This window comes from Lolium perenne, chromosome 5 (genome assembly GCF_019359855.2).
Source record: "Lolium perenne isolate Kyuss_39 chromosome 5, Kyuss_2.0, whole genome shotgun sequence".
In the NCBI taxonomy this organism is placed as follows: domain Eukaryota; kingdom Viridiplantae; phylum Streptophyta; class Magnoliopsida; order Poales; family Poaceae; genus Lolium; species Lolium perenne.
The window spans coordinates 178,090,661-178,115,783 of NC_067248.2; the positions used below are offsets into that span (position 1 = coordinate 178,090,661).

General features: G+C 43.1%; 1 protein-coding gene across 1 annotated transcript; it reads left to right on the forward strand.

Moving 5' to 3' along the window:
• Positions 1 to 3,785: 3,785 nt before the first annotated feature.
• On the forward strand, positions 3,786 to 4,510 carry LOC139831671 (uncharacterized). Its single transcript, XM_071820986.1, has 4 exons — positions 3,786 to 3,962; positions 4,055 to 4,126; positions 4,233 to 4,355; positions 4,448 to 4,510. The coding sequence occupies exons 1-4, from the start codon at positions 3,786 to 3,788 to the stop codon at positions 4,508 to 4,510; spliced, it is 435 nt and encodes a 144-aa protein (XP_071677087.1).
• The last annotated feature ends 20,613 nt before the right edge of the window (positions 4,511 to 25,123 follow it).

A 25,123-nucleotide genomic window follows, 5' to 3' on the forward strand; every position in this document is an offset into this window, starting at 1 on the left:
TATCACCATGAATGCAAAAACCAACCTAGAAAGAGAAATTAAAAAGGGTGGGGCACACCAGCATGCACAAGTGTGCCAAATATTGGCCCCATCCAAGGTGGTTGGGTATGTTTTAGGCCATGGTAGACCCATTTTGACCCTAAAACCCTAGTATCGGCACCTCCCAACCATGGGATCACCATGAATGCAAAAACCAACCTAGAAAGAGAAATTAAAAAAGGGTGGGGCACACCACCATGCACAAGTGTGCCAAATATTGGCCCCATCCAAGGTGGTTGGGTATGTTTTAGGCCATGGTAGACCCATTTTGACCCTAAAACCCTAGTATCGGCACCTCCCAACCATGGGATCACCATGAATGCAAAAACCAACCTACAAAGAGCAATCCAAAAAGGGTGGGGCACACCACCATGCACAAGTGTGCCAAATATTGGCCCCATCCAAGGTGGTTGGGTATGTTTTAGGCCATGGTAGAACCATTTTGACACTAAAACCCTTGTATCGGCACCTCCCAACCATGGGATCACCATGAATGCAAAAACCAACCTACAAAGAGCAATTAAAAAAGGGTGGGGCACACCAGCATGCACAAGTGTGCCAAATATTGGCCCCATCCAAGGTGGTTGGGTATGTTTTAGGCCATGGTAGACCCATTTTGACCCTAAAACCCTTGTATCGGCACCTCCCAACCATGGAGCATCCACTAGGTCTTCCAAAATATCTAAAAATGAAAAATATCTTCACATTCCATGATTGTTTGTGTTACATACCATGTCTACAAAATTTGAGGTGATTTGGAGGAGGTCGAAAAAATCACTTGCTTAAAAAATGGGGATAAAGTTATACCAAACGGTCCGTCGTAGAGCAAGTGAATTTTTCGACCATCTCTAAATCACCTCAAATTTTTTTTATAGGCTCCCATGTATGTAATATCAATTATTAATAAAAAACATTTAAAAATTAAGTTTACAAGAATATTGTGGGGTACACCATGGTTAGTTGCACCCAGACACCCGAAACATAGGGTTTTAAGCGGAAACATGCATTTTTTGGGTAAATCAGGTAGATGGGCATGCTAGGGTGAGGCCACACTTGCACATGCCTGCACCATTCACTCTACAAGAATATTGGCCCCATCCAAGGTGTTTGAATCTATTTTAGTGCAAGTTAGACTCATATTCACCGTAAAACCCTTTTCGCCACATCCTAATTCAAAAATATTCATAATGATAAAAATATCATCACATTCCATGTTTATTTCTGTTACATACCATGTGTGAAAATTTTGAGGACATTTGGAGGAGGTCGAAAAATAGGTTGCTTCAAAAAATGGGGCTAAAGTTCCGAACGGATATGCATAGTAGCCTTTTTTCAGCTACAAACTCACACACGTAGCATTTTTCAGGTACAAACAAAAACACACTTCCATTTCATCTGAAACCACATTTAATTTTTCATCCACACACCGAAACACACTTGCATGATATTTTGACATGACCACATCATTGGAAATAATTTTTTCATCTTGACATTTCCAATTACACACCTGACTAATTTGAATATGTTGCAAATAAAACAACTACTTGAAATGCTTGCATATTATTCCTACTACTAACCCAAACATTGCAACACACATTGTTGCTAGAAAGCAAATAATATTGTCCTTAGACTTCAACACTTTTCTCTGCATTTTCAATTGTATCTTCAAGGTTTTTTCTTTGTCTTCATTTTCGTTCTGCACCTTGTTGATCTTCTCGGATAGTTGCCCTATCACATATCTTTCTCTTCCTTTCCATTCACTGTCAACCCACTCTACATACGCGCATGTATGTATTCCCTGAAAGAAAACATATCATATGAAAACATAGCATATAAATAAAGTTCAAACATGAAATTATATGGTTTGAAAGTATACCTCATATGGACAACCCAAAACCGTCTTCCAGTGTCGTAACCGTCGTTGCAAACACGGCGAGCAGGGAACACCGAGTGGCCACACCTGTTCTTTGTGTTCTTCTCAATACCGTAGTACAATGGATCAAACTCGTACTGCGGCAAAACATCAACAAACTGAACCATGCCTTCGTCATCATCCTATATTTCATCATAGCAGATTATGGGTTATGGAAGAATTCTTTTATAAAACAGCAAATAATCAGGTACTAACCGGCTCAACTAGGGTATGTGCTGCCGCAGTCTTCATCTTCCCTCTGTTGTAATGCACAACAGATGTAAGCTTCGCCCATCCGTGGTCGCCGTCCATCGGATCCGCTCTATCCAATGAGTTCACGATCGCGTGCAGCCGCCGATCACCCCCGCGGCGAGACATAGGCAACACAGACGAACCCTAACAGCGAGTTAGGGAACACTTTGTTAAATAGAAACGGCCCATCGAGTTAGGCTTTATATTTAATTGGGCCGCCAACTCTATCGGCCCAAGACATGCTATACCCACCACGTAAAGCTCAACATCCACGCATGCAAAAAAAATTGTTGGTTTATTATTTTAACATCATTTAGGAAAGATAATTCTTTGTGTTATCACAAATTTGTAATGGAATCGAAAATATTACGATTTATTGTGAAACATTATAGGAAAGAATAAAACTATAGTACAGAGAACCAACATGAAAGCAAACAATAATATAGAAAAAATTGAAGAAAAAAACAGGATACATAAAAGAGAAGCCACCGAGTAGAAATCAGCTTTACAAGAATTGAGTTAATTGACTCATAAAAAGAGAACATAGTTCAGTACAAATCACTCATAAAAACATAATAAACACAGTAATCCTTCCATGATTATTGAAGTTCAGCAAAAGAACATACAATTTCACATAAAAAGAGAGAGGTAGTTCAAATAGTCGCGACGATTACATAGATTAGCACAAAAGACACCAGAGTGAACATATCCACCACTTTACAAACAGTAGGTTCATCGTCTGAAACTTAAACCCCTACATCTATAAGAGTTGCCATTCAACATAAGATGGAGGGATGCTCCGGTGCTCCCCCCTAAGTGAAGTTGAGGGGTCATATTGAGTTTTTTTTTAAGCGTTGGGCTAGCCCGAACCCATATCCAGCCCGTGTATACCCATATGTATGGATACGGTATATGTACGTGACGTTTAAAAAAAAAAGGTGATCACGTGAGCAGTTAATTAAGATCTAATCCGCTTAAAACTCGCCGATCGTCGTGCATGTGTCTTCTGTTGCCGCGATCGTCGTGAGAAGAAGTTGTACTCCTCCGTCGTCGGAAACCCTAGCGCGAGCACGAGTTGGTGGTGGTAGGGTTGATCTTCCTCTCGGGAGGGATCGATCTGCCGCCGGCGCGCCGGCCGTCTCCGCCGTCGTGCACGTCCCCTTCTGTTGCCGCGATCGCCGTGAGCATTTTACTCCTAGTTGGAACCCTAGCGCGAGCCCGACGCATCAACCGAGCTGGTGGGGGTAGGGTTCCTCTTCCTCCCGGGTGGGATCTGCCGCTGGCGCGCCGGCCGTCTCCGCCGTCACCGTTGATCGCTCCAACCAGATAAGTGTTGGCGAGCGCGGCTAGGGTTAGGGCCGGCTCCTCTTGCCCTTGAGCGTGGCCTAGCGGCTTCTTCCTCCTCAGACGCATCGATCGACCCCTGTGGTGGGTGTAGGTTTACTCCGGCCGGCGCATCGATCGATTGGTAGGTACGTACATGATAACTCACCTCTTGTTGGGTCATTTTAACTTGTGAAAGAATTTGATGCGGATGTACTGAATTTGAGATTTTTGTTGTAGCTAGGAAATGGATGAGACGATGTCTGTTGTTGGTGAGGTAGAGAATGTTCCTGGAATTGGAGTTCATGGAGATGAGTCAGATAATTCTAGAACGGGGCTTGGTAATGAATCTTTGTCAGGGAGGGAGAATATTTTCGTTGGTTCAAGGTCAGATAATTCCATGAGCTCAGAGCATGGGATGGAAGCAATTATTAATGTAAGTGTATTTGATATATTCAATTTTTTCATGGAAAGCAAATGCAGAAGGATAAATGTTTTAACATTGTCATGTTATCATTGAATATGTAGATGGACGACATTGACAATGATTATGAGAGAGATATTAGTGATGATGTTGAGTTGGATGAAAACAGCAATGAGGTACATGTAGTGTAATTGTTATTTGATATGCAATGAAATGAGATTACCATTAGAAAGTGGGAAACAGTAATGAGGTACATTTACTTGTTGTCTTAAATTTTTGCAGGAAATATTTGGACTTGAAAATGTGTATGACTATTATGGTGAATCCGACATGGAGAATTGTTTTTATGATGAGTCAGTAGTTGGCAAACATTATGTGGAAGCAAAGCCGTCGAATAGCAATGAGGTACGTATTGGTTAATTTTTTGTGGAAACCAAATTTTTTTTAATAGCCACATAAAAAAATTAGAGTTTGACTGCTATGTTTTTATGTGACAGTCCCATGTTGATGATGGTGATGACGCGAACCTCGCCAAGCTTGTCAGGCAGAGGATACGATAGAGTTGTACATGATGATAAAGGAGATGACTTTTCCTAGTGAAGAAGCTGCATTCGAATTCTACAACAGCTATGCCAACGATAATGGATTCAGCATCAGATTGGATAAGGTCAGATATAGCAAAAAAATTACGAAACATAGGCGTTACGGTGCGTTTTTTGTGTTCAAGGGAAGGTGAGCGTGATCCAAAGTTGATGACCGAAGAGGGACATAGCCGGAGGCTCGGACCACTGTCTCGATGCAACCGTGAGGCGCACATGACCGTGAAGCTGAATGAAAAACTTGGTTTTACGGTATGTTGATAGTTTTGATGACAAGCACAGTCATACGTTAGCAAGAGCGGATGAAACACCTTTTCTTTGGTCGCATAGAAAAATCAGAGATCATCAGAAGGCTGAGATCTTAGCTATGGGAGCTGCAGGTATTAGGAAGCACACCATAATGGATTCCATGATTAGCAGAAGTGGATGGTATGGCGGCGTTGGGTACGTCCGACGGGATCTGTACAACCTTTGCGGCAAGGAAAAGAGGAAACTACTTGCGAAGGGTGATGCTGCCACGACCATAGGCATTATGCTCAGCAGAAAGGAGAAGGACCCAAGTTTTTATTTCGACTATGACTTGGATGAAGAAGGACGGCTGAAGAGAATGTTACGGTGTGACTCGCACCAGACAGGACTATGAGGACTATGGAGATGTGCTTGTGTTTGACAGCACGTACAAGATGAATCGCTATCGTATGCCATTCATACCTTTTGTTGGTCTGAACAATCACCGTAGGACTACGGTTTTTGGTTGTGCCATAGTTTCAGATGAGAAAGAAGAAACTTATGTGTGGTTGCTGCAAACATTTCTGAAGGCAATGTGTCAGAAGAAGCCTTTGAGTGTAATTACGGACGCCGACTCAGCGATGATTAGTGCAATCCGCACTGTATTTCCCGATGTCCTGCACCGCATATGTTCTTGGCATGTTGAAAAAAATATGAAGATCCATCTCGGTCACAAGTCGTTGGGTAGTTCCGGTCTATGTTGTACTATAGCACGTCCATAGCCGAATTTGAGCAGAGATGGCAGGCTTTTTTAAAAAGATGGAAGACAGAGAACACGGAAATTTGGTTGAGGAGGATGTACAGGAAGAGGCACCTGTGGGCTGCAGCTTTTCTGACAGAGGGTTTTTGGCTTGGTATGAAGAGCAACCAGCGGAGTGAAAGTCTGAATTCCTGCCTTCACCTGCACCTTGATGGAGAAATGACTTTGGTGGACATGATATTGCACTATGAGAATTGCATTACCCGCATCCGTGAGAACGAGGCGCATGATGACTGCACGGCCTCACAGACATTACCTGTGCCCGTAACAAGCTGCAGGGATCTGGAGGTATTTGCTACCCACGTGTTTACGCCGGCAAACTTCTATATATTGCAGCTAGATTTGAGGTCAGTTGGCGGCATAGTGACTTTGGAAAGAAAGCTGGGATGTGGGTCTGAAACTTTTGTCGTGGCATGGCATAATAAACCAAAGAGGCAGTTCACCGTGGAATATACACCGGGAAATCCTAAAGAAACTATAAAGTGCAGCTGCAGGAGAATGATTCGAAAAGGACTCCCTTGCAAACATATATTCCATGTTCTATGTGTTCTGCAAATATCTGAAATTCCAAAGTGTTGTGTTCTTCGTCGGTTATCAAAAGACGCAAGAAATGGACTGCCTGCTAGGCGAACGAGTGATATGTTTGGAGTAGGTTGGTCAGGTACAGCGGATAGAATTGAATATAGCAAGGTCAGTGTGTTATCCTCGCAAGCTATGCATGCAGCATGCAAACACCCAACACTTTGGGCTCAGTTACAGGACAGTTTAAAGGACGTGATAGCAAAGGCGATTGAGTACGACAAGGAGGGTACGGTGGGTGCTGTTCCGATTTGTCTAAGCTCATTAGCAGTTGAACATGTGGAGGACCGAGAAGGAAACATGGTTAAGGTCCAGGATCCTATTAAAGTATCGAGCAAAGGTACACATAATTTAGATGATGACAACCGTCCCAAGTCTAAAAATGGAAGACCTCTATCGTACGACGAGCACAAAATTAAGTGCGGGGCTTGCAAAGAGCCAGGTCACAACCGGCGCAGCAAGAAATGCAAACTTAACAACAAGTGAGTGCCTATAAGCTGTCCTACTTACATAATTCAACAAAAGTAGCATTTTATAATTAGCATGTAATTTCCAATGCAGGTAGTACAAGAACTGTTACCATTATATATGTACTGGCGGCATCAGCAGTGGACTCATGCATCATCTTATGCGCTTCTGCTCCGGTGCTCCCCCCCTGGCGAAAAGTGGAATGGTCAAAACACATCAACGGTTCAGATCACGCGATACCTGTTCGGATTGAGGGTTAGTTTCATCATTTCACGTTTCTGACAGATACGTAAAGGCCCCGTACAAGCCCGTATGGCCCGCGACTGTTCTGTACGTATTCGGTCTACCGTCGTGTACGTGGCGAAGTCACGTGCGTGTACCGAAGCGGAAGGGACGTATAAAACCTTCGTCGGCTGCTCCGCCTCCCTCGCCCCACCATTTCCCCCCCAAATCAGGTACAGAGAAAACCCTCTCCCTCGGCCACTTCGTCTTCTCCACTCTGTCTCCAGTGCCAGTTCTCTTCTCCAATCCCTTCTTCTCCGCGCATTTCCGTCGAATCGGAGGCCGATGGAGGGTAGCAGCTCCACTGCGCGGGCGTCCGCCGCTACCTTGGTCAAGAACACCGGCGTGGCGGAGGCAGATGTGGTGCCGGGTGGATGGAGCCGTCGTGGTGCGGCCGCGTCGGGCGGAGGCTTGGTGCTGACGGTGGCGGATGAGCAGGAGCACGGACTCGGCGGCGAGATCGTGCCGGATCTGAATGTGCAGCCAATGGCGGAAGACCCTCTGGTATGTGCTATCCTCTCAACTCCTCAGCTTATTTGCCCTTATTTGATGGTGATTAGGGTTAGATCAAACCGAAGAACAGTATTTAATCATATATGAATTGTGATAAGGGCTTGATTACTGTGGACCAAATGGATCTAGCAGATTGTCCTATGGTTTGTGTATGTTGGCAAGGGTTTTTTTAATCTGGTTTGACATCCGTGTGCATTCGTAGTTAAGGGGGATTTTATTGTCATGTGACCCCAATTTATATACCCTGTGCACAATTTATCTGGTTTGATTACCGCGTGCACAATTTATTTGTTAGTAGTATCATCAATTGTTTGGTACAGAGCTTCATTAGTAAGTTTTTATTACATGATTGCATAATTGCTTTAGGATTCACATTGATTTCTAAATCTATGGTAATGTTGTTGTGCTCCAGGAGTGTTATCTTGCTATGATGGCAACAACATTGACATAATAATTTGTTCCCTGCATTTATTTTGTAAAAAATATTATGCAACATGTGTTATGTTCAATTTTATCAATTAGTATATATACATGATTGTACACAAACATATGGGAAAATATGTAGTTACTATAATTGTACATCACTACGAGTATGAATAATAGCATGTGTATCTATTATTTGAAAAGGTATGATTTGGCAGGACCTCCACTTATGGGTGTTAGAAGCTAAAAACCCCTAAATGCTGCTTAGTTAACATCTTATGGTGATAATTATTGCTTATTATTATGGTACTGCTGCTCCAGGGGCATTCCTCTATAGAATCTGGACTCTATTTCCTCTATGAAATTTATTATTATGAGCAACATTATGGTAAGGTGAAACATAATATTGACTATGATTACTCTATGATATTAAGATCAGTATTAATGATAGGTTGACAGAATTATGTTTCACCTTAACATAGTAGGAGAAATATAATGTTACATCGGCCTGTTATTGTAATGATTGCAATAAGGATTTGTAGTATATGTGTTATGCTGGTATGATTGCAATTTAGATTGACATAATAATCAGTATATATTCCATCAGCTTGGTGAGACCTCCTCCGTCCGCAAGAGGAAGTTTGAGGAGTTTGATGACTCGGAGGACTCTGGCCACTCCTACATTTCCAGCCGAGGTCGAGTCCGGGGATGCCGTGTCGGTAAGAGAGCATTCTCAATATTGATTGTGCATGGTTGACAAGTTTATTGAACTCATTGCTGTACAATAGTTGTGACATATGATTGTGACATTGTTGTTTTGCAAGATACAACTCAGTTGCTTCATCTGATAATGATGTCTGCAATTAAAATGTGCTGTCATATGAGAAGAAGGTGGAGGAGAAGATCTGGGTGAGGGAATCGGTGCTTACATGAAACCCGATGGGAGGTACTATCGCAAGTTCCATCCCTCCAAGCAGGTTCCTAGGGATGGTATGCGTGAAGGACTTGTTAGCCATGTGAAGGAGGTGCACCCGAAGGATCTCCGCGACAAGGCGAACCATGCTGCTCGAGGAAAGTACTGGAGTACTATGGTCGGGATTGACTCGAATGCCCGAAAAAGTTAGTGAAGAAGTACATCATCGGTAGATATGATGATGTTAAGTAATGTATGTTATTAAGAACTGCTAGTTTATGTGTGCACCTTCTGTTATGGTGCGGTAACTATGTATGGACTTGCTAGGCATGTGAACTTTAGCTATGGTAGCTATGTATGCACCGTATCAAAGGTGCTAGATGGTATGTAGCACACCGTGTTTGCTTTTGCTGGTTCTTCACTTTGTTATAAGATAAGTGAAGTTATGGATGGCTACAAAGTATTGTCACCTTTTTATCTACCATCCATGTTCTTGTTGGAAAAATGGTAGTCCATAAATATTATCTTGTTTGCAAGGAAATGGTAATTCTAAAATTTTGCTTGTTTGAAAATTTGATAGTTCAGTAATATTGAGTTATGTACCAATTTGATCTCTGTCATAATGTATTCAATAGTTTAAAAAACATAGTAGATAAGTTACATGAATGAATAGCAAGCCGCTATGTGATGAGAATAGCAACCACCAATGTCATGAGAATAAAACAGAGTAGCAATTTCATATGTTATTTGTATCTGATATTTCATATGTGAATTTAAAAAATCGAATTTGTAAAAAGTTCATATACAGAAAAAGTACAAAAGATGCATTGAAGGTTGGCAGATCAACCCAACCTTGTATGTTTTCATTAATTTGTTTTCGAATTGTCCTTTATCAAAATATATACTTGAAAGTATACTGATTGAAATAAAATGGTAAAGTTTATTTTTAATTTTTTTAATAATAATTGATATTACATACATGGGAGCCTATAAAAAATTGAGGTGATTTAGAGATGGTTGAGCAAGTGATTTTTTCGACCTCCTCCAAATCACCTCAAAATTTATAGACATGGTATGTAACACAATCAATCATGGAATGTGAAGATATTTTTCATTTTTAGATATTCTGGAATAACTAGTGGATGCTCCATGGTTGGGAGGTGCCGATACTAGGGTTTTAGGGTCAAAATGGTGTACCATGGCCTAAAATAGATCCAACCACCTTGGGTGGGGCCAATATTTGGCACACTTGTGCATGGTGGTGTGCCCCACCCTTTTTGTCTTGCTCTTTGTAGGTTGGTTTTCACATTCATGGTGATCCCATGGTTGGGAGGTGCCGATACTAGGGTTTTAGGGTCAAAATGGGTCTACCATGGCCTAAAACAGATCCAACCACCTTGGATGGGGCTAATATTTGGAACACTTGTGCATGGTGGTGTGCCCCACCCTTTTTGGCTTGGTATTTCTAGGTTGGTTTTTACATTCATGGTGATACCATGGTTGGGAGGTGCCGATACTAGGGTTTTAGGGTCAAAATGTGTCTACCATGGCCTAAAAAATATCAAACCACCTTGGGTGGGGCCAATATTTGGCACACTTGTGCATGGTGGTGTGCCCCACCCTTTTTGGCTTGCTCTTTGTAGGTTGGTTTTCACATTCATGGTGATCCCATGGTTGGGAGGTGCCGATACTAGGGTTTTAGGGTCAAAATGGGTCTACCATGGCCTAAAACAGATCCAACCACCTTGGATGGGGCTAATATTTGGAACACTTGTGCATGGTGGTGTGCCCCACCCTTTTTGGCTTGGTGTTTCTAGGTTGGATTTTACATTCATGGTGATCCCATGGTTGGGAGGTGCCGATACTAGGGTTTTAGGGTCAAAATGTGTCTACCATGGCCTAAAAAATACCCAACCACCTTGGGTGGGGCCAATATTTGGCACACATGTGCATGGTGGTGTGCCCCACCCTTTTTGGCTTGGTGTTTCTAGGTTGGTTTTTACATTCATGGTGATCCCATGGTTGGGAGGTGCCGATACTAGGGTTTTAGGGTCAAAATGGGTCTACCATGGCCTAAAACATACCAAACCACCTTGGATGGGGCCAATATTTGGCACACTTGTGCATGGTGGTGTGCCCCACCCTTTTTTAATTTCTCTTTGTAGGTTGGTTTTTGCATTCATGGTGATCCCATGGTTGGGAGGTGCCGATACTAGGGTTTTAGGGTCAAAATGGTCTACCATGGCCTAAAACATACCCAACCACCTTGGATGGGGCCAATATTTGGCACACTTGTGCATGGTGGTGTGCCCCACCCTTTTTGGCTTGGTGTTTGTAGGTTGGTATTTACATTCATGGTGATCCCATGGTTGGGAGGTGGCGATACTAGGGTTTTAGGGTCAAAATGTGTCTACCATGGCCTAAAAAATAACAAACCACCTTGGTTGGGGCAATTATTTGGCAAAATTGTGCTTGGTGGGGGGCCCCACCCTTTTGGCTTGGTGTTTCTAGGTTGGTTTTTACATTCATGGTGATCCCATGGTTGGGAGGTGCCGATACTAGGGTTTTAGGGTCAAAATGGGTCTACCATGGCCTAAAACATACCAAACCACCTTGGATGGGGCCAATATTTGGCACACTTGTGCATGGTGGTGTGCCCCACCCTTTTTTAATTTCTCTTTGTAGGTTGGTTTTTGCATTCATGGTGATCCCATGGTTGGGAGGTGCCGATACTAGGGTTTTAGGGTCAAAATGGTCTACCATGGCCTAAAACATACCCAACCACCTTGGGTGGGGCCAATATTTGGCACACTTGTGCATGGTGGTGTGCCCCACCCTTTTTGGCTCTGTGTTTGTAGGTTGGTATTTGCATTCATGGTGATCCCATGGTTGGGAGGTGGCGATACTAGGGTTTTAGGGTCAAAATGTGTCTACCATGGCCTAAAAAATATCAAACCACCTTGGGTGGGGCCAATATTTGGCACACTTGTGCATGGTGGTGTGCCCCACCCTTTTTGGCTTGGTGTTTCTAGGTTGGTTTTTACTTTCATGGTGATCCCATGGTTGGGAGGTGCCGATACTAGGGTTTTACGGTCAAAATGTGTCTACCATGGCCTAAAAAGTATCAAACCACCTTGGGTGGGGCCAATATTTGGCACACTTGTGCATGGTGGTGTGCCCCACCCTTTTTGGCTTGCTCTTTGTAGGTTGCTTTTTACATTCATGGTGATCCCATGGTTGGGAGGTGGCGATACTAGGGTTTTAGGGTCAAAATGTGTCTACCATGGCCTAAAAAATATCAAACCACCTTGGGTGGGGCCAATATTTGGCACACTTGTGCATGGTGGTGTGCCCCATCCTTTTTGGCTTGGTGTTTCTAGGTTGGTTTTAACATTCATGGTGATCCCATGGTTGGGAGGTGCCGATACTAGGGTTTTAGGGTCAAAATGGTGTACCATGGCCTAAAACATACCCAACCACCTTGGGTGGGGCCAATATTTGGCACACTTGTGCATGGTGGTGTGCCCCACCCTTTTTGGCTTGCTCTTTGTAGGTTGCTTTTTACATTCATGGTGATCCCATGGTTGGGGGGTGGCGATACTAGGGTTTTAGGGTCAAAATAGGTCTACCATGGCCTAAAACATATCAAACCACCTTGGATGGGGCCAATATTTGGCACACTTGTGCATGGTGGTGTGCCCCACCCTTTTTGGCTTGCTCTTTGTAGGTTGCTTTTTACATTCATGGTGATCCCATGGTTGGGAGGTGGCGATACTAGGGTTTTAGGGTCAAAATGGGTCTACCATGGCCTAAAACATACCAAACCACCTTGGATGGGGCCAATATTTGGCACACTTGTGCATGGTGGTGTGCCCCACCCTTTTTTCATTGCTCTTTGTAGGTTGGTTTTTTCATTCATGGTGATCCCATGGTTGGGAGGTGCCGATACAAGGGTTTTAGGGTCAAAATGGGTCTACCATGGCCTAAAACATACCCAACGACCTTGGATGGGGCCAATATTTGGCACACTTGTGCATGGTGGTGTGCCCCACCCTTTTTTAATTGCTCTTTGTAGGTTGGTTTTTGCATTCATGGTGATCCCATGGTTGGGAGGTGCCGATACTAGGGTTTTAGGGTCAAAATGGGTCTACCATGGCCTAAAAAATATCAAACCACCTTGGATGGGGCCAATATTTGGCACACTTGTGCATGGTGGTGTGCCCCACCCTTTTTGGCTTGCTCTTTGTAGGTTGCTTTTTTCATTCATGGTGATCCCATGGTTGGGAGGTGCCGATACAAGGGTTTTAGGGTCAAAATGGGTCTACCATGGCCTAAAACATACCCAACCACCTTGGATGGGGCCAATATTTGGCACACTTGTGCATGGTGGTGTGCCCCACCCTTTTTAATTGCTCTTTGTAGGTTGGTTTTTGCATTCATGGTGATCCCATGGTTGGGAGGTGCCGATACTAGGGTTTTAGGGTCAAAATGGGTCTACCATGGCCTAAAAAATATGAAACCACCTTGGATGGGGCCAATATTTGGCACACTTGTGCATGGTGGTGTGCCCCACCCTTTTTTAATTGCTCTTTGTAGGTTGGTTTTTGCATTCATGGTGATCCCATGGTTGGGAGGTGCCGATACTAGGGTTTTAGGGTCAAAATGGGTCTACCATGGCCTAAAACATATCAAACCACCTTGGATGGGGCCAATATTTGGCACACTTGTGCATGGTGGTGTGCCCCACCCTTTTTTAATTTCTCTTTGTAGGTTGGTTTTTGCATTCATGGTGATCCCATGGTTGGGAGGTGCCGATACTAGGGTTTTAGGGTCAAAATGGGTCTACCATGGCCTAAAACATATCAAACCACCTTGGATGGGGCCAATATTTGGCACACTTGTGCATGGTGGTGTGCCCCACCCTTTTTTAATTTCTCTTTCTAGGTTGGTTTTTGCATTCATGGTGATTGATACGTCTCAGACGTATCGATAATTTCTTATGTTCCATGCCACATTATTGATGTTATCTACATGTTTTATGCACACTTTATGTCATATTCGTGCATTTTCTGGAACTAACCTATTAACAAGATGCCGAAGTGCCAGTTCCTGTTTTCTGCTGTTTTTGGTTTCAGAAATCCTAGTAACGAAATATTCTCGGAATCGGACGAAATCAACGCCAAAGATCTTAGAATCCCCGGAAGCATCCAGAACACACCAGAGAGGTCAGAGGGGGGCCACAGGCCCACCAAACTACAGGCTGGCGCGGCCAGAGGGGGGGCCGCGCCACCCTATAGTTTGGCCCCCCTGTCAGCCCTCCTGCGCCGCCTCTTCGCCTATATAAAGCCCCTGGATCAGAAACCCTGGGGCGTTCGACGAAAACCACAGAAACCTTCCAGAGCCGCCGCCATCGCGAAGCCAAGATCTGGGGGACAGAGTCTCCGTTCCGCACGCTGCCGAACGGGGAAGTGCCCCCGGAAGGCTTCTCCATCGACACCGCTGCCATCTTCACCGCCATCTTCATCACCGCTGCTGCTCCCATGAGGAGGGAGTAGTTCTCCATCGAGGCTCGGGGCTGTACCGGTAGCTATGTGGTTCATCTCTCTCATGTACCTCAATACAATAATCTCATGAGCTGCTTTACATGATTGAGATTCATATGAGTTTGTATCACAATTTATCTATGTGCTACTCTAGCAAAGTTATTAAAGTAGTTCTATTCCTCCTGCACGTGTGTAAAGGTGACAGTGTGTGCACCGTGTTAGTACTTGGTTTATGCTATGATCATGATCTCTTGTAGATTGCGAAGTTAACTATTGCTATGATAATATTGATGTGATCTATTCCTCCTACATATGCATGAAGGTGACAGTGTGCATGCTATGTTAGTACTTGGTTTAGTCTGTTGATCTATCTTACACTATAAGGTTACTTAAATATGAGCATTATTGTGGAGCTTGTTAACTCCGGCATTGAGGGTTCGTGTAATCCTACGCAATGTGTTCATCATCCAACAAAAGTGTAGAGTATGCATTTATCTATTCTGTTATGTGATCAATGTTGAGAGTGTCCACTAGTGAAAGTCTAATCCCTAGGCCTTGTTCCTAAATACTGCTGCGTTACTCTTGCTTGTTTCTTCGTTTCTTTGCGTTACTACGCTGCAATACTACCACCATCAACTACACGCCCGCAAGCTATTTTCTCGGCACCGTTGCTACTGCTCATATATATTCATACCACCTGTATTTCACTATCTCTTCGCCGAACTAGTGCACCTATTAGGTGTGTTGGGGACACAAGAGACTTCTTGCTTTGTGGTTGCAGGGTTGCATGAGAGGGATATCTTTGACCTCTTCCTCCCTGAGTTCGATAAACCTTGGGTGATCCACTTAAGGGAAAACTTGCTGCTGTTCTACAAACCTCTGCTCTTGGAGGCCCAACACTGTCTCACAGGAAAGGAGGGGGAACGTAGACATCAAGCACTTTTAAGGCGCCGTTGCCGGGGAGGAAAGGTAAAAGGCACTCATACTTCGGTTCAGGTGTAAAGTACTTTTCTGGCGCCATTGTGTTTGTGCTCGAAGCTATTTCCTTTAGATCCTGCAATTGCATCTTTTTGTTTCTTGTTTACACTAGTAAGGCATAATGGAAAACATCTGTGAGCTTTTTATTCTATTTCCTGAGTCAAGACATGAATGGTTTAATGCGAAAATTAAAAAACCCATGAAACATGTTAGTATGAGCACTTTGAATACCATTGTTGCTAATGATATGGAAAATTCTAAGCTTGGGGAAGCTGGCTTTGATGAGCATGATATTTCTAGTCCCCCAAGAATTGAGGAGGAAATTTACTTTGATGATTCTTTACCTCCTATTTATGATGATTATAATAATAGTGGTCTTTTGGTGCCACCTACTTTGGAGAGTAAATTTAATTATGATTATACTATGCCTCCTACACTTGATGAGAATAATAATGATAGCTACTTTGTTGAATTTGCTCCCACTACTACTAATAAAACTGATTATGCTTATGTTGGGAGTAGTAATAATTTTATGCATGAGACTCATGATAAGAATGCTTTATGTGATAGTTATATTGTTGAGTTTGCTCATGTTGCTACTGAAAGTTATTATGAGAGAGGAAAATATGGTTGTGGAAATTTTCATGTTACTAAATCACCTCTCTATGTGCTGAAATTTTTCAAGCTACACTTGTTTTATCTTCCTATGCTTGTTACTTTGCTCTTCATGAACTTGTTTATTTACAAGATTCCTATGCATAGGAAGCATGTTAGGCTTAAATTTGTTTCATACTTGCCTCTTGATGCTCTCTTTTGCTTCAAATACTATTTCTTATGAGTGCATCATTAAAACTGCTGAGCCCATCTTAATGGCTATAAAGAAAGAACTTCTTGGGAGATAACCCATGTGTTATTTTGCTACAGTACTTTGTTTTATATTTGTGTCTTGGAAGTTGTTTACTACTGTAGCAACCTCTCCTTATCTTAGTTTTGTGTTTTGTTGTGCCAAGTAAAGCCGTTGATAGAAAAGTAAGTACTAGATTTGGATTACTGCGCAGTTCCAGATTTCTTTGCTGTCACGAATCTGGGTCCACCTCCCTGTAGGTAGATCAGAAAATTAAGCCAATTTACGTGCATGATCCTCAGATATGTACGCAACTTTCATTCAATTTGAGCATTTTCATTTGAGCAAGTCTGGTGCCATTTTAAAATTCGTCAATACGAACTGTTCTGTTTTGACAGATTCTGCCTTTTATTTCGCATTGCCTCTTTTGCTATGTTGGATGAATTTCTTTGATCCACTAATGTCCAGTAGCATTATGCAATGTCCAGAAGTGTTAAGAATGATTGTGTCACCTCTGAATATGTTAATTTTTGATTATGCACTAACCCTCTAATGAGTTTGTTTCGAGTTTGGTGTGGAGGAAGTTTTCAAGGGTCAAGAGAGGAGGATGATATACTATGATCAAGGAGAGTGAAAGCTCTAAGCTTGGGGATGCCCCGGTGGTTCACACCTGCATATACTAAGAAGACTCAAGCGTCTAAGCTTGGGGATGCCCAAGGCATCCCCTTCTTCATCGACAAATTATCAGGTTCCTTCTCTTGAAACTATATTTTTATTCGGTCACATCTTATGTGCTTTACTTGGAGCGTCTGTATGCTTTTGTTTTTGTTTGTGTTTGAATAAATGCTTGTGTGGGAGAGAGACACGCTCCGCTGGTTCGTATGAACACATGTGCTCTTAGCTCATAATATTCATGGCGAAGGTTGAAACTGCTTCGTTAAATTATTATATGGTTGGAATTGGAAAATGCTACATGTAGAAATTGGTGTGATGTCTTGAATAATGTGATACTTGGCAATTGTTGTGCTCTTGTTTAAGCTCTTGCATCATATACCTTGCACCCATTAGTGAGGAAATACATAGAGCTTGTTAAAATTTGGGTTTGCATGAGTGGTTTCTCTAGAGTCTAGATATTTTCTAGTAAGATGTTTGAACAACAAGGAAGACGATGTATAGTTTTATAATGCTTGTAATATGTCTTTTATGTGAGTTTTGCTGTACTAGTTCATGCTTGTGTTTGCTTCAAACAACCTTGCTAGCCTAAACCTTGTATCGAGAGGGAATACTTCTCATGCATCCAAATCCTTGAGCCAAACAACACTATGCCATTTGTGTCCACCATACCTACCTACTACATGGTATTTTCCGCCATTCCAAAGTAAATTGCTTGAGTGCTACCTTTAAAATTCCATCATTCACCTTTGCAATATATAGCTCATGGGACAAATAGCTTAAAAACTATTGTGGTATTGAATATGTAATTATGCACTTTATCTCTTATTAAGTTGCTTGTTGTGCGATAACCATGTTTCTGGGGACGCCATCAACTATTCATTGTTGAATTTCATGTGAGTTGCTATGCATGTCCGTCTTGTCTGAAGTAAGAGAGATCTACCACCCTATGGTTAAGCATGCATATTGTTAGAGAAGAACATTGGGCCGCTAACTAAAGCCATGATCCATGGTGGAAGTTTCAGTTTTGGACATATATCCTCAATCTCATATGAGAAAATTATTAATTGTTGTTACATGCTTATGCATAAAAGAGGAGTCCATTATCTGTTGTCTATGTTGTCCCGGTATGGATGTCTAAGTTGAGAATAATCAATAGCGAGAAATCCAATGCGAGCTTTCTCCTTAGACCTTTGTACAGGCGGCATAGAGGTACCCCTTTGTGACACTTGGTTAAAACATGTGCATTGTGATGATCCGGTAGTCCAAGCTAATTAGGACAAGGTGCGGGCACTATTAGTATACTATGCATGAGGCTTGCAACGTGTAAGATATAATTTACATGATACATATGCTTTATTACTACCGTTGACAAAATTGTTTCATGTTTTCAAAATCAAAGCTCTAGCACAAATATAGCAATCGATGCTTTTCCTCTATGGAGGACCATTCTTTTACTTTCAATGTTGAGTCAGTTCACCTATTTCTCTCCACCTCAAGAAGCAAACACTTGTGTGAACTGTGCATTGATTCCTACATACTTGCATATTGCATTTGTTATATTACTCTATGTTGACAATATCCATGAGATATACATGTTACAAGTTGAAAGCAACCGCTGAAACTTAATCTTCCTTTGTGTTGCTTCAATGCCTTTACTATGAATTATTGCTTTATGAGTTAACTCTTATGCAAGACTTATTGATGCTTGTCTTGAAGTGCTATTCATGAAAAGTCTTTGCTTTATGATTCAGTTGTTTACTCATGTCATTACCATTGTTTTGATCGCTGCATTCACTACATATGCTTTACAAATAGTATGATCAAGGTTATGATGGCATGTCACTCCGTAAATTATACGTGTTATCATTTTACCGCTCGGGACGAGCAGAACTAAGCTTGGGGATGCTGATACGTCTCAGACGTATCGATAATTTCTTATGTTCCATGCCACATTATTGATGTTATCTACATGTTTTATGCACACTTTATGTCATATTCGTGCATTTTCTGGAACTAACCTATTAACAAGATGCCGAAGTGCCAGTTCCTGTTTTCTGCTGTTTTTGGTTTCAGAAATCCTAGTAACGAAATATTCTCGGAATCGGACGAAATCAACGCCAAAGATCTTAGAATCCCCGGAAGCATCCAGAACACACCAGAGAGGTCAGAGGGGGGCCACAGGCCCACCAAACCACACCCTGGCGCGGCCGCAGGGGGCCGCGCCGCCCTATAGTTTGGCCCCCCTGTCAGCCCTCCTGCGCCGCCTCTTCGCCTATATAAAGCCCCTGGATCAGAAACCCTGGGGCGTTCGACGAAAACCACAGAAACCTTCCAGAGCCGCCGCCATCGCGAAGCCAAGATCTGGGGGACAGGAGTCTCTGTTCCGGCACGCTGCCGGAACGGGGAAGTGCCCCCGGAAGGCTTCTCCATCGACACCGCTGCCATCTTCACCGCCATCTTCATCACCGCTGCTGCTCCCATGAGGAGGGAGTAGTTCTCCATCGAGGCTCGGGGCTGTACCGGTAGCTATGTGGTTCATCTCTCTCATGTACCTCAATACAATAATCTCATGAGCTGCTTTACATGATTGAGATTCATATGAGTTTGTATCACAATTTATCTATGTGCTACTCTAGCAAAGTTATTAAAGTAGTTCTATTCCTCCTGCACGTGTGTAAAGGTGACAGTGTGTGCACCGTGTTAGTACTTGGTTTATGCTATGATCATGATCTCTTGTAGATTGCGAAGTTAACTATTGCTATGATAATATTGATGTGATCTATTCCTCCTACATATGCATGAAGGTGACAGTGTGCATGCTATGTTAGTACTTGGTTTAGTCTGTTGATCTATCTTACACTATAAGGTTACTTAAATATGAGCATTATTGTGGAGCTTGTTAACTCCGGCATTGAGGGTTCGTGTAATCCTACGCAATGTGTTCATCATCCAACAAAAGTGTAGAGTATGCATTTATCTATTCTGTTATGTGATCAATGTTGAGAGTGTCCACTAGTGAAAGTCTAATCCCTAGGCCTTGTTCCTAACTACCGCTACACGTTACTACGCTTGTTTCTTTGTTTCTTTGCGTTACTACTGCTGCAATACTACCACCATCAACTACACGCCCGCAAGCTATTTTCTGGCACCGTTGCTACTGCTCATATATATTCATACCACCTGTATTTCACTATCTCTTCGCCGAACTAGTGCACCTATTAGGTGTGTTGGGGACACAAGAGACTTCTTGCTTTGTGGTTGCAGGGTTGCATGAGAGGGATATCTTTGACCTCTTCCTCCCTGAGTTCGATAAACCTTGGGTGATCCACTTAAGGGAAAACTTGCTGCTGTTCTACAAACCTCTGCTCTTGGAGGCCCAACACTGTCTACAGGAAAGGAGGGGGAACGTAGACATCAGTGATCCCATGGTTGGGAGGTGCCGATACTAGGGTTTTAGGGTCAAAATGGGTCTACCATGGCCTAAAACATATCAAACCACCTTGGATGGGGCCAATATTTGGCACACTTGTGCATGGTGGTGTGCCCCACCCTTTTTAAATTTCTCTTTGTAGGTTGGTTTTTGCATTCATGGTGATCCCATGGTTGGGAGGTGCCGATACTAGGGTTTTAGGGTCAAAATGGGTCTACCATGGCCTAAAACATATCAAACCACCTTGGATGGGGCCAATATTTGGCACACTTGTGCATGGTGGTGTGCCCCACCCTTTTTTAATTTCTCTTTCTAGGTTGGTTTTGCATTCATGGTGATCCCATGGTTGGGAGGTGCCGATACTAGGGTTTTAGGGTCAAAATGGGTCTACCATGGCCTAAAACATACCAAACCACCTTGGATGGGGCCAATATTTGGCACACTTGTGCATGGTGGTGTGCCCCACCCTTTTTTAATTGCTCTTTGTAGGTTGGTTTTTTCATTCATGGTGATCCCATGGTTGGGAGGTGCCGATACAAGGGTTTTAGGGTCAAAATGGGTCTACCATGGCCTAAAACATACCCAACCACCTTGGATGGGGCCAATATTTGGCACACTTGTGCATGGTGGTGTGCCCCACCCTTTTTTAATTGCTCTTTGTATGTTGGTTTTTGCATTCATGGTGATCCCATGGTTGGGAGGTGCCGATACTAGGGTTTTAGGGTCAAAATGGGTCTACCATGGCCTAAAAAATATCAAACCACCTTGGATGGGGCCAATATTTGGCACACTTGTGCATGGTGGTGTGCCCCACCCTTTTTGGCTTGCTCTTTGTAGGTTGCTTTTTACATTCATGGTGATCCCATGGTTGGGAGGTGCCGATACAAGGGTTTTAGGGTCAAAATGGGTCTACCATGGCCTAAAACATACCCAACCACCTTGGATGGGGCCAATATTTGGCACACTTGTGCATGGTGGTGTGCCCCACCCTTTTTGAATTGCTCTTTGTAGGTTGGTTTTTGCATTCATGGTGATCCCATGGTTGGGAGGTGCCGATACTAGGGTTTTAGGGTCAAAATGGGTCTACCATGGCCTAAAAAATATGAAACCACCTTGGATGGGGCCAATATTTGGCACACTTGTGCATGGTGGTGTGCCCCACCCTTTTTTAATTGCTCTTTGTAGGTTGGTTTTTGCATTCATGGTGATCCCATGGTTGGGAGGTGCCGATAGTAGGGTTTTAGGGTCAAAATGGGTCTACCATGGCCTAAAACATATCAAACCACCTTGGATGGGGCCAATATTTGGCACACTTGTGCATGGTGGTGTGCCCCACCCTTTTTTAATTTCTCTTTGTAGGTTGGTTTTTGCATTCATGGTGATCCCATGGTTGGGAGGTGCCGATACTAGGGTTTTAGGGTCAAAATGGGTCTACCATGGCCTAAAACATATCAAACCACCTTGGATGGGGCCAATATTTGGCACACTTGTGCATGGTGGTGTGCCCCACCCTTTTTTAATTGCTCTTTCTAGGTTGGTTTTTGCATTCATGGTGATCCCATGGTTGGGAGGTGCCGATACTAGGGTTTTAGGGTCAAAATGGGTCTACCATGGCCTAAAACATATCAAACCACCTTGGATGGGGCCAATATTTGGCACACTTGTGCATGGTGGTGTGCCCCACCCTTTTTAAATTTCTCTTTGTAGGTTGGTTTTTGCATTCATGGTGATCCCATGGTTGGGAGGTGCCGATACAAGGGTTTTAGGGTCAAAATGGGTCTACCATGGCCTAAAACATATCAAACCACCTTGGATGGGGCCAATATTTGGCACACTTGTGCATGGTGGTGTGCCCCACCCTTTTTTAATTTCTCTTTCTAGGTTGGTTTTTGCATTCATGGTGATCCCATGGTTGGGAGGTGCCGATACTAGGGTTTTAGGGTCAAAATGGGTCTACCATGGCCTAAAACATACCAAACCACCTTGGATGGGGCCAATATTTGGCACACTTGTGCATGGTGGTGTGCCCCACCCTTTTTAATTGCTCTTTGTAGGTTGGTTTTTTCATTCATGGTTATCCCATGGTTGGGAGGTGCCGATACAAGGGTTTTAGTGTCAAATTGGGTCTACCATGGCCTAAAACATACCCAACCACCTTGGATGGGGCCAATATTTGGCACACTTGTGCATGGTGGTGTGCCCCACCCTTTTTGGATTGCTCTTTGTAGGTTGGTTTTTTCATTCATGGTGATCCCATGGTTGGGAGGTGCCGATACTAGGGTTTAGGGTCAAAATGGGTCAAAATGGTGATCCCATCCAAGGTAAAACATATTTTATTAATGTTGTCCATATTTACATATCAACATTGTTCATGATAAGTATAGACTATAATTTTGTTGTTTAATTTCGTTGGCCCAACATGGACCAACCAAAATGCCATATGCAACAATAATGAAAGTGAAAAAATGTTATTAAAAAAAGGCACAACCCGAAACGGCGGATGGAAACGCACCATTACGATCTTCACGCGCGCCACGATCTTATCGTGCATGGTTTGCGCATGGCATGTTCGGAAATGACGGACGACGTGGTCGGCCTATAAAAAGGTGTTCGTGCTGCCGTCATTGAGATCGTGCAAACCCTAGCTACAGCCGCCGCCACCGCCACCGCCACCGCCCGCGCCGCATCTCTCTCTATTCTTCTCGCCTCCTCCGTCTCCAAGGCTCTCATCCCCGCCACCGCCGCCATCCGCAAGGCACCCTCACCTGAGACCGCCGTACCCAGGAATCTTCTCCACGCCGTGCCCAACACCGTCACCTAGATCTCATCGGAGACAGACCAAGACGTTTCCAACACTGACTAGTCTAGTAAGTAAACATCAAGACCTTCGTATCTACATCTTATTTAGCAACTAAAATTTGTATAGTTTAGAGTCGCCGCTCCTCTAGAGTCGCCGCTCCTCTAGAGTCGCCCTCCTCTAGAGTCGCCGTGTGTCTTCATATTTGCAGTTGTTAGAATAATTTTCTTAAGTGTTGAATCTGATTAGGACTTGGAGTTGTTGTGCTGGTTGTGTGCATGCATGTGCACACCTGTAGTCAATTCGTTTAGGTTAAGTAAAACTTTAACGTGACTTCATGCCCGAATACGTCGGATCCAGTCGATCCTTTGTCAGCAGTTTTCCTATATATGCATCGCTCTTGTAGCATGAAAATAGCAAACACTGCAATTATCGGTTTTTAAGATGTAAATTTTATTGAGGGGTTTCATATATAGGCCGGGCAGATGTTTGCTCTCAATTTTTTTGTATAAAATTTCACCATGATTTGTCTGTTGAAAGCATATCATCTCACACATCGTATGTACAATTAATAATGTCATCCCACGCATCGTATGTAAAATCATGTTGTATTCAAGTCTCCCTCTTGCACATTTAATTTAGTTTTTTGTACGTGACATATTACTTTCGTAATATAGTGTTTTTCCTTGATAGAATGGACGAGCTTAGGGGTGAAGTTTGCTGCAACATCGAAAAATGGTGTAGGCTCATGGCCCGTCTTACCGTGGATCAACGTGCTAGACTAGCTCTAACTAATTTAAGAAGTATGATGATGATTCCTTCTGTGAAGATGCGTACAATATTGATCAGGTACACCTTCTCACATGTATATTACGTAATATTTCATCACATGTTGAGAATAATCAATAGCGAGAAATCCAATGCGAGCTTTCTCCTTAGACCTTTGTACAGGCGGCATAGAGGTACCCCTTTGTGACACTTGGTTAAAACATGTGCATTGTGATGATCCGGTAGTCCAAGCTAATTAGGACAAGGTGCGGGCACTATTAGTATACTATGCATGAGGCTTGCAACGTGTAAGATATAATTTACATGATACATATGCTTTATTACTACCGTTGACAAAATTGTTTCATGTTTTCAAAATCAAAGCTCTAGCACAAATATAGCAATCGATGCTTTTCCTCTATGGAGGACCATTCTTTTACTTTCAATGTTGAGTCAGTTCACCTATTTCTCTCCACCTCAAGAAGCAAACACTTGTGTGAACTGTGCATTGATTCCTACATACTTGCATATTGCATTTGTTATATTACTCTATGTTGACAATATCCATGAGATATACATGTTACAAGTTGAAAGCAACCGCTGAAACTTAATCTTCCTTTGTGTTGCTTCAATGCCTTTACTATGAATTATTGCTTTATGAGTTAACTCTTATGCAAGACTTATTGATGCTTGTCTTGAAGTGCTATTCATGAAAAGTCTTTGCTTTATGATTCAGTTGTTTACTCATGTCATTACCATTGTTTTGATCGCTGCATTCACTACATATGCTTTACAAATAGTATGATCAAGGTTATGATGGCATGTCACTCCAGAAATTATACGTGTTATCGTTTTACCGCTCGGGACGAGCAGAACTAAGCTTGGGGATGCTGATACGTCTCAGACGTATCGATAATTTCTTATGTTCCATGCCACATTATTGATGTTATCTACATGTTTTATGCACACTTTATGTCATATTCGTGCATTTTCTGGAACTAACCTATTAACAAGATGCTGAAGTGCCGCTCTCGTTTTCTCGCTGTTTTTGGTTTCAGAAATCCTAGTAACGAAATATTCTCGGAATCGGACGAAATCAACGCCAAAGATCTTAGAATCCCGGAAGCATCCAGAACACACCAGAGAGGTCGGAGGGGGCCACAGGCCCACCAAACTCAGGCTGGCGCGGCCGAGGGGGCCGCGCCGCCTATAGTTTGGCCCCCCGTCAGCCCCCTCTGCGCCGCCTCTTCGCCTATATAAAGCCCCTGGATCAGAAACCACTGGGGCGTTCGACGAAACCACAGAAACCTTCC

Bases quoted from the DNA above. Each gene is read 5' to 3' on its own strand.
- LOC139831671 (XM_071820986.1), top strand. From the start codon at position 3,786: ATGTCTGTTGTTGGTGAGGTAGAGAATGTTCCTGGAATTGGAGTTCAT. The intron at 3,963-4,054 runs GTAAGTGTATTT...TTGAATATGTAG, and splicing joins GGATGGAAGCAATTATTAAT to ATGGACGACATTGACAATGA. The intron at 4,127-4,232 runs GTACATGTAGTG...AAATTTTTGCAG, and splicing joins TGGATGAAAACAGCAATGAG to GAAATATTTGGACTTGAAAA.